Below are 10,475 nucleotides of genomic sequence, written 5' to 3'. Positions count from 1 at the left end.
TTTTGTTCACTGTCCTTCTTTGCATTACGTGGGCAATACAGGGACAGCAATAGGCAGAAGCGTGTCACACCCCACCCTACCAACGGAAGATGCAGTTAGGGTGTGACAACAGAAGTCCAGCACACACAGCAGCAGCCGTTCGGGCTTGAGATGAAAGATGGTGGAGAAGCGCACGGCAAGAGAAGAAGAACTGCTGCATCGTGCTCTGCCCACAGGAAGGACTGATGTCTTTTCAGAGAAGCAGACATGCTCAAACTGGAACAGAGGCAACATACATTTAATTTCTGACAGCTAAAGGTCTCCTGTGGTAGACAGTTGTATTTTTCATAAGCTCTGTTCTTTCAATCAACTGTCACAAGCTGTGTATTAACCCCAGTAATGAGATTTATCACTAGTGGAAGCATATAGGGCAAACGGGAGAGTAGAAAAGAAGGTTGAAAGACACCAATTAGGTTCTGCATTTAGAAAAGTAGCATTTCCAGAGCAGAAAAGTTTGAATAGACATAAAAGGAGCAGTGACAGGTATCAAACTATGATCTTAGTCTCTTCAGAAGTGAAAGCAGGCTCTGAAATCTTTTGATTCCGTGTTATACACTAGCAGCATGAAAAAAATATAGGACACTTCACACGTGCTCAGATGCACAACGTGAACGTGGCTTTGCAGAAGGCAGAACTGCCATCTCCTTTCAGAGAGAATTTGTTAGCAACTGTACGTTAGCGAGGCAACTTCAAAGATGTCTGACCTAAGCAAGCTGGTTCAGCCAGGGCACAGAACTGCTAAAGTCATTTTGCCATCTTCAGAATACTAACAAGCCTTGACCATGTCCCCGCAACACATTTTCTAAAGTATGGTATCAGGCACAGATGTTACTGCATTTACTCAGCAGAGGGTTTGTGGTGAGAGAGAAAAAAAAAAAAAAAAAAAAAAAAACAAAAAAAAAAAAAAAAAAAAAAAAAACAACAACAAACACTACAGAAAAAACCCTGATCATGCATCAGCTACAGCCAGGATACAGCTCTGAGCTGAGAAGAGACGATTCGTGTGTGCTCTGAACTCCATGCTCTTCTGTGGTTTATCCAGGGATGTATTTTCCAATCTCTTAAAAAGGGGGCAAGGGGGGAATTACACCCCCAAACACACTGATCACTCTATTAAGTCTTAATGAAACAACCCCCGGTAACAAACTGCACAGATTAAAACAGAGCCATGCAGAAGTAACAACTTGGCACAGAGGCACAGAAGACTTTAACATGGCCCCAGGCCGCTCCTTGCAGTTACTCAAAGGAGACAATAATGAAAGCAGTGATTATTCTTTTAAGTTTACCACTGAATATGTTCCTTATTAAAAAAAAAAGTTGGACTTCACCAGTTAAAATAGACAGGAGAGCACCTCAACCTTTTGGGGCTACTCTTTTCCTGGAACCATCACAGTTGCATCCGCTCTGGTGCCAAGTGAGCGCACAGCTTCTCTCTCAAAAGGGGAGAAAATTTCTTGGCTATGGCTACAACAGAAGAGGCTGCAGCACTGTTAGGGTGGCCCCCGATGCCTCTGGCAAAGCCACGCGAGCCTGACGGGGCAGTTCAGCTCCCAACTCAGGCGCATGTTTCCCTGCTAAGTGCTTTACACCTTGACAGAAGATGAAACTTCTTACAAGGCACACACAAAAACAAAAATCCAAATTGCATGTTTCTGCAGAAAGTATTTTGATATACAAGATACACATATCAGCTCCTAGAAAAGTAAAGGATACATACTCAGTGCAACATCAGCTTTATTACCATCTTCCGATGCAGTGCTACTTGATCACCAGTTAAGCATTTCAGAGAAGACAATTTTCTTATATGAAACAGGGAAGGGCTCTTCCCTCTTTCTTCTTTACAAAAGTGATGCTGAAGAACAGAGGTTTTAAGCTATTTAACCTCATAGAGAACAAGCAAATGTTTAAATAAAAAATGAAATTAAATTTAAAAAATAAGCATTTTATTCCAATTTTGACTTAAGTGTTAAGTGCTCTAGTAAACCAAGACACTGTACACTGCTGTAGTCTCTGCTACCAAGACCAGAGAAAAATCAGTGCCCACAAAGCTTACCTGTAACTCAGTACATGTAAGGTAACCGATCTCCAGTCAGTTCTTCAGAAATGGTAAAAATACACAGGCTGTCTCTGATGAGCCTGACTTGTGTTAAGTGGTAAATACTATAAAGCATTTACATTTAACAGCTAAAGATTTTCACAGCTTTCTTTCAAAATGCTAATGATCTGCAATAGAGACAGGTACTATAGCAGCCACTTCATGAATAATAAATATATTCTTTATTTTACAGAGATATTGTCTTCAAGTTTTTAATTTAAAAAATACATCACTAAGCCACCTCTTGCTGCTGGAGCATATACCCAGGATGTTGTTGCTATTTGACCTATCACATAGGCAAGCACGTAAGATTGTCCTAGAGGGCATTAGCTGGAACAGCAGCAGCCTTCAAGACATGAGGAACAGAAGACATTAATGGAGCCACGGATCCCTTGCTGACATCTTCCAGCAGCAAGCGTGGCCGATGGCTCACAGCCATTTTCATCTACACACACGCCAAGCCTGCCTTGGCAAAAATTCCAACTGGTAAGAATTCATCTTTAACATAAAGGACCTGCATTGTATTGCCCGCCTATATCACAGATTTGGTTCTCCAACAGTAACGTTACAAACATCCGCGAGATGCTAAGCGCTCAGCTCCTGTTTAGGACAGTGGGACAAGACCACACTGGACAGACATACAGGACCAGGCAATAAGGAATCTACTTTCTTCATTGCATGAACTCCATTACAGTTTGAAGCTGCATATGAAGATCACTCCTATTTTTGGAACCGCTATGCTCTACTTCAAGCATTCACAGTAAATAAATAGCTTCTGATGTGGCTAATTAGCATAGGAAGGTAATAAAATTATTTTTTTTCCGAAAGAGCTTTTCCTTTTACTTCTTTAAAATCCTCTGCAAGACACTTCCAAGAGTCAGCCATCAATTATAAAAAGGTACCATCTTAAATTTTAGAAAATAAGTAATGTCAAACGTTGATTCTCACTGTTAAGTTCTATCTTCACATTTCTAATTAGTATCAACCCAGTCTATCAAAATCCATCCTCGTTCGGCTTGGAGTCATTTCTCTGAAGAAAGCAGCCGGTTTCACCATCCATTTCCCTCAGCGCCAGTGCACATGAAGTTCATTGCCAACAAGAGAGACAGCACTGGAAAAACTGGATCCCTACCACAAATTATTTGAGAACGACAGTAGCATCCATCTCAGAAAAGCCCATCAGCGCTGTGATGTAAGAAGGAAAAAAAAAAAAGAGCAGTCTGACAAGCATGCGAGCCATTGGAAGTACAAGTCAGAGTACCGACGTACATCTGCTGTCATAAAGCTAATGCCAAGTTCATCACCCCACAAAGCGGAGCATGAGATTTCATTGCAAAAGCAGAAGCACAACCCAAGCGATTAAGTTTCTGTGCAAGTCTTAGACTGCATGCTCAAGTGGCACTGGTCACTAGGCAGAAGTATTCAAATTTTAGGGAGGGTTTCCTTTTCTGATAGAAAAGTTTTGGCAATCTAAGATCAATTATTCAAGCCCGCCTAGAAAACTGTAATAAGTATTTAAATACCGCAAAGCAAAAAAGGTAGTTTTTAAGGAGCTCAGAACACCATAAGCAGTCCGCTAAGAAAGCTGAGGGAAGTGAGGATAAGGAAAAAAAAATAAAAATCCACTGACTCCTTGTAGAGCACTCAGTCAAAAAACCCACAAAAACAACCCCAAACAAAGAAAATGAATTAGTGTTTCAGCCATGGATGAGCTTCAATGGAAGCTTTGCTTCTGTCTCCATAGTCGTACAACAGTTCTTCACCTGCTTTAATGTCTCTGGAAGCTATCAGTATGAGATGAGGCACACCATCAATGTCATGAAGCTTTGTTTGACAATTGCCACATTTACTGTGATTAATCAGTCTTCCCAGACGATTAGTTTCTTTTGTAGCATCAACACTGAAAGAACAAGAACAGAATGCAGGATTGCTGCACATCACAGCAGTCACGTTGATGGACAAAAACCAAAGTGCCAATCAGATAAAGAATGAGGAATCCACACACAGCTTTATAACCAAAGAATCAGAACATTACAGAATATTAGTATGAATAAAACAGAGATAATATAGCATTGTAGGCAAACTAAAGCAATTTGGGGAGATTTATAAGTTAGCAAAAAATCCAGAAAACAGACAACTCTGGACTGTTTTTGAGCTGTCTGTTGCCAAGCAGCTCTCAACTGTTCATGAAAAATAGCAGAACCCAGATATAGAACACCACCAGAAAGGCTTGTTTCCTTAAATATCCTCCCCTCAAGAAAGTCGTGTCCAAGCTAAGTAGTATCCACTGAGGAAGCCAGCAAGAGTCTCTAGTCACACAGAAGGCTGAGAACACCAAAATACTATGTACTCAACTTCCAGAGACCTGGCTACTAAACCTCTAGTGCCCCTCATTGCCCAAAGAGTCGTTACGGCAGCTCTGCACCTGGACTGCAAGTCAGGCACTTACAATACAGGGAGCGTCAAGGTAATGCATTGAGAGGTTAAGTGACCCATGCTCCAGCATCCAGTAGTATCAGCCAGGGAGGAAAGAAGGTAGAGTAGTTGCTTTGAGAATTTGGGGGCAAATGAAGCAGCAAACACAGTCAGAAAGCATGGACGTAGGGTGGATGTCAGGTACTAGAGAAAGAAGGAGACCCAAACAGTTGAAGGAAATGTTTATCTTCCAGACAGTTTGTCCATAGTGTTTTTCAAACGAAGTCCTTGCAAGCCAGGAAGAGTAGTTAAATTTACAAGAGAATATATTTAGGCAGAAGTCCATGGCAGAGCTGGAGGTCTCATCCAAGCAAGTACAGCTCTCCATATAGCTTGCAGTGTACTTCAGAGAATGGGGCTTTGAGTCACCTATCATTCCTTTTAGCCCAGAGGTACAGGAAGCTCTTGGCCCACAAAACAGTTCTCCAGAATGATTTCCTAATTCATGGTTCCCATTAAAAAAAAATGGCACGAAAACAAGAAAAGACTCCGCAGCATTCAAAGCCTCCATCACTCAGCTATGACACTTAAGGGAAGAGAAACTTACCAGTACGTTTTGCTGAGGTACTGAAAATAGTACATATAGCAGCCTGTGGATGGGTCTTGAGCATACACAGCTTCTCGCTTTTTAGCATCAGTGATCTCTATGAGATCCCCATGATATTCAACTACAAATTCTCCTCGATTAAAATGTTTAGTAGCAATTACTCCTCTCCCTTTGCCGTCAATGTAATCAATCTGCAGAATTGAAAACAAAATCAGCTGGGAAATTAGAAAGTAGTTACATGATTACACACACGTTGCTTACTAGGAAATGAGTGATTTCTCATTTAAAAATGCTACAGCAGTGTAGTACACAAAGCTGTAGAAGCACAATGCACAGCATTGTGGAAGAAATACAGGATGAGTTTGAAACACACCCTGAGTTGAAGTCCTCTAACCAAAGAACTAAGAATTACATCCAATAAACCATACACAGAGAAGAAGTATCTATGTTTTCTTTTAAACTATCTCTCAGCTGAGGCAGGAAGCTTCTCCATTTCAGGTGCATCGCCACTGTTAGCATGCATAGGTGAAAATGTTAGAGGCACAGAAAGATTGATCACAAAAATACATTTATCACCCACCGGTATGCTTTACTCTTCCTGCCTCTCCCTGTAAATTCAACAACTCCAGCAGCTTCCCCCAAGTGCTAACAGTTGGAGGAAAATCAGTACAACCCAGTATCCCAAGAGCCATAATGAAGACCCACAGCAACTAGCTGTAAACAGGCTAAGAGAATTCATTGCCAAACAGACAGCATATATGGGTGTTACCTTTTAAACATACAACAATTAAGATGCTACATCTAATCCAATTTCTGGAACCTAACCCAAGAAATGAGATACTTAAAAGGAGCAAGTGCGTTTCCGGTAAAAACTATAAAACCCTCTCAATATTTCTGACTGAGGCTGCACATACATATTTTTGTATTGCCCATCCGAAAGGAAAGAGAACATGCTCCAGTTTTGCTCCACTTTCATCTGACTTTCATCAATAAACTGCAGCAATTCTGAGACCAAGTTGGGCTACTTGCTGCTTAAACTGATGAACAGCAAGATACTGCATTAACAGCACATGGCTACTCAGGTTGGCGTGGTGGTTACCTTCATTCCTTCTTCTTTTCCACTTGTAATTAGCTCATCTATTTTCCTCCTCTCCTCAGTCTGCAGAAGAAACAATAATAAACAAAACTATAGTATTGTTGATTGCTTTTGTAGCTTACTTTATAGCTGAAAGGAAAATAGTAGCCAGTGACACTCATTTTTCCAAACCATCCCATATTTCTAGGAAAACTAAATGGTAAAGAGACAGATTTCTGTCCCTCCAGATACATAAGCAGCTAGATTCTGTCCTAGAAGAACCAGATCAGCATTCGCAAGTTTTAAACACGTTCTTAACAATACTTCCAGTGCACAATTTGTATTTGGCCAATGGAAAACATTTACAGATAGTTACGCACTTCACAAGTAGCGTTATTTTAACATGAAGCACTACCTCCAGTTCAGATTTGCTCTTCCTGGAACTTCTTCTAACTGGGTAATAATCTGTCACTTTTCGATTTGGTGTTCTTCCTTGTGTTCTGAAGGATAAGAAAAACAGAGAACGTAGATTATTTGTGAAGTTACACTTCTAGGACAGAAGTATCTGTAAGACATTTTTGTTTTCAGCTTGGTATGTTGAAAAGTGACCAAGTGTTTCTTATCAGTACTCTTCACTTCAAGCCAAAATCTGCATTTCCTTCTTCACACTATTTCCATTACTCTAGTACTAATTCTTTAACAAGAACACAATGCCATTGAAAACCAAATGAAGGTCATGTTACAAGTCTGAAGCCCCGTGTGCCTTGCCAGAAGGCACTCTAAAATTTAGGTCATGAAAACTGCTTGTCACATTACTCCAATGTCATAAGAGTATCAGCTTAGCCAGGAAGCCTCCAACTGCTCTGCTTCTGACAAGACATTCCTATTTGTCGACAGAGAAGTAGGTCTTAATGACTCATTAATTTCTTTTTCTGTAGGTGATCAGCAAGTATTTCACTCAAGATAAAGTACACTATCTTTGTTTTCTAGAAAAACAAAAAGTCCTCTGCAAAGTAGATAAATACTTTGGGCACTATTTTGTATTCTTCAAACATGTTATTCTTGGAGAAAACAAATCTCCTTTAAGATTGATTCCCCACAATATAATCATTTGCTTTTAAGATCTGACTGTAGTTCCTGACTGACAAATGCAGATCAAAGCCTCCTGGTACAAAAGGACACACAGAAGGAAAGCTTTTACAAGTCACTTACTTTCTCCTTGGTCCACGTTTTGCTTTACCCATCTTCTTCTGAGCTGGCTTTGCATTGGCCTCATCAGCACAGTCTGAAGGCAGGGGTGTCTTCTGAGTTTCTATGGTTTCTTGATTTTGATCAGAGGAGGGCACTGAAGTATTGCACCCACTTTCTTTATCTTTCTGGTCTTCTGGTTTCATAGCACCTTCAATTATATTGCCACCATTCTTTTCTGGTGACAGGAAAAGAAAGTAAGGCTCTCAACTTAGGATCAGCTATACCAGAGTGCTTTACATGAATTCCAATGGTTTCTAGTCCAAGTTTCTAGTTCTGTCAACCAGGAGAAAGAGGAAGGGAATGATACAATCTCTTTTCTGCCAGAATCCAAATAGGCTGGTTAGTAAACTTTTGACTAGTCATTTTACACATAGCACAGAGGAAAGGGTGAGCAGAGAAAGGGAAAGGGTAAAACAGAGCACGAGGACTTTGCCATGTTTGTGACTCAGTTTTCCAAACCTGAACAGGCAGCACCCACAGTGCAGTGTTAGAAACAGCTGCACAATTTGCATCTGGTGAACCAAATTATCAAGTTGCCATAAGCTAATCAATGTCCTGCACTAAAGAGGGAGAGGAAGCCTCTGGATTGCACACTGCTGTGATCCGTAGCTGCAGACACTGGTACCAAGCGGCCAACAGCACTCCAACAATCCATCAGAGCTAAAGGGCCGGGCTTGCAAGTCTACCACATACGCAGCCAACATGTTCCTGACGGTATGCATCTTACTTTGATACGACCACATCCTCCTCCTCAGTCAACTGATTTAGAGGTAGGTGAGCATGGCTTAAAGCTGAATGAAGTTTTTATTTAAAGCAAATCACGGGGTTCAATCTCACCAGAGAAATGAAGCACAGCTGCAAAGGCCACAGCAGTATAACAAGCTAAAGCCATCTTCACTTCCTTATCAAAACTGAGGAACTAAATTAGGAGCTAAAGGCCCTACATTTCCAGAAAGCCTGACACTCCCCGTGTTGAGTGGGACTTAAAATACCTGCTTGCAGAGGAAAAAATTGCTTCTGCCTCCAGCACAGAGTGAAAATTGCCTGGTAAACATATGACCTAAGTTTTGAAAAGGATAAGGACACCCTCATTTTTGTAGGGACCTAGTTTGCAGATAAGAGTTGTATGACTGGGAAAGCAGCTGGGCCAGGGAAGCTGCCCAGCCTTCTTACCTGCGTATTAAAGTTTTCAAACTAGGGGGAAGGAGAGCACATTTAATGAAGCAAGCAATCCAAAGACCGATCTTACCACCTCCTTTCCTGTAGGCTTCGTTTAGTGTTCTGCTCTGACATTTCACCTCGTGATACATGACAGAGTTTTCCTCTTGAAGCGGGGGTCGAGCACCAGGAGTTTTGTTAGGATTCAGGTAGCTGTAGATTTTGGATTGACCAATAAACACATTCTCCTAGAACAGACCCACACAAAAATCACTGCATCACAGAGATGCCAGGAACCTCAAGTGAGCTGCAAAGACCAGGGCCAACAGCTGACCGTTCCAATGCAAATGACACTGCCTTAATGCACCATCCTTGCTGCCGTAGTTATTTCTAAGTAAACACATAACAGTGGTAAGTAATCAGAGATCTTTACTAATACAAACTCTCAGTCCAAGAGGATTTTTATACAAAATGTGGCAGGATGGGGTGGTCATAACTAACTCCAGCTTCACTGGTGCTTCACTGGTGCTAAAAAAACGCCAAACCAACCAACCAAGTCTGAGCTCCTCAGGAAGAGGGCAGCCTCAAAGACTGCAAGCCAAAAAAAATATAATTAATGCACAAAAATCCCCAAAGTCTAGAACATGCCTCTCACAGCCAGAGAGATATGAGTTTACCCAGAGACTCTCATGAGGTGTCAAATGTTATTGCAGTTAATTATATGCTCTATTGAGCAACACAGAAGACAGCAATCAGTTTTGTACGGTTTACCTTGAGTGACACCTCTTAGTGAAGTCTGGGAAACATAAGAGTGTTATCTTTTCATCCATTATATTTTACAAAATACAGCATAAAAGTTGTTCACAGCAAAAAGAACATTAAAGAGTCTATGCAAAGCACTTACGGCCAGCCAGGAAAGCAGTAAAACCTTCCAGCATGGTCAAATGCTACAGAGATTGGGGGTTTGCACGCTGGCTTGGGCTCCAAGAACACCAACCGTGAACAGTACCACATTTAGCAAAGCTTAGTGGAGTTGTGAGACCTTTCGCTTTTACAGTCTCCTGCCACCTCACCAAGTTTGCCTGTGCAGTGTATGTAGGTCACACAGGTTTCAACCGTGAAATCTCAGTGTCTGGACAAGCAGACGCAATTTGGCCAGAATGAGTTTTTCTTGGCTATAATGTGACTCAACTAAAAGTAACTTTCAGACATTGCAAGCCAGTTAAAACAACAAAAACATGCATTAGTTTTCTTGGAAAAAGCACACAAAGGTTCCCATTAGTTAAAAAAATAGCTCAAAAGATAGCTGACTAAACAAATACTCCAGTATACATAGTCACACAAACACTAGAAAAAGTAAACAAAGCACACAATAGAACATATATGATAATTTTAATAATTAATGCAACTATAAGTAACAAACTTAATGTGTACATAATTCACGCACAAAATAAGGCCAGTTACAGGTTCAAATCTTAGTCCACAAATAAACTTTACTCAAGATAAGAATACAATAGAACAGCCTGAGAGAAAGCAAGTCAGTTAGATGCTCTCTGACCCTCAGTATTTCTGAAATGCCTACAGAAAACACGACTTGATTATTAAAAAACTGGAGCTTTTAAGGATGAAATAGTGTGAAAACACTCCATTTTAACAACTGCAAGCAGCAAACCCTGAGCTGCAAAGTTCTCAAGATTCAGTGAAGAGTTTAAACAGGGGCATTTCCAGAGAGGGCCAGAAGCAATGAACTGCAGCAGTCCACCTGCCAGCAGAGGCTTCTGGCTTTGAATATACCACTAACGGGAAACAAACTGTTTTTCCAGCATAGCTTCCTC

The 10,475-nt window shown here is 40.9% G+C and overlaps 1 protein-coding gene across 1 annotated transcript; it reads right to left on the bottom strand.

The window, feature by feature from the left end:
- Positions 1-3,823: 3,823 nt before the first annotated feature.
- On the bottom strand, positions 3,824-8,888 carry SETD8 (SET domain containing (lysine methyltransferase) 8; the record flags this gene model as incomplete). Its single annotated transcript, XM_009868469.1, has 6 exons — positions 3,824-4,034; positions 5,157-5,347; positions 6,256-6,315; positions 6,647-6,731; positions 7,444-7,657; positions 8,732-8,888. Coding segments are annotated over 6 exons (918 nt in total), but the record flags the coding sequence as incomplete, so codon positions are not given.
- Positions 8,889-10,475: the final 1,587 nt, after the last annotated feature.

The sequence above is a fragment of the Apaloderma vittatum genome, unplaced genomic scaffold, assembly GCF_000703405.1.
Source record: "Apaloderma vittatum isolate BGI_N311 unplaced genomic scaffold, ASM70340v1 scaffold29494, whole genome shotgun sequence".
Taxonomy (NCBI): Eukaryota; Metazoa; Chordata; class Aves; order Trogoniformes; family Trogonidae; genus Apaloderma; species Apaloderma vittatum.
Note: the sequence above shows the minus strand (reverse complement) of the source record. Positions and strands in the feature narration are given on the sequence as shown.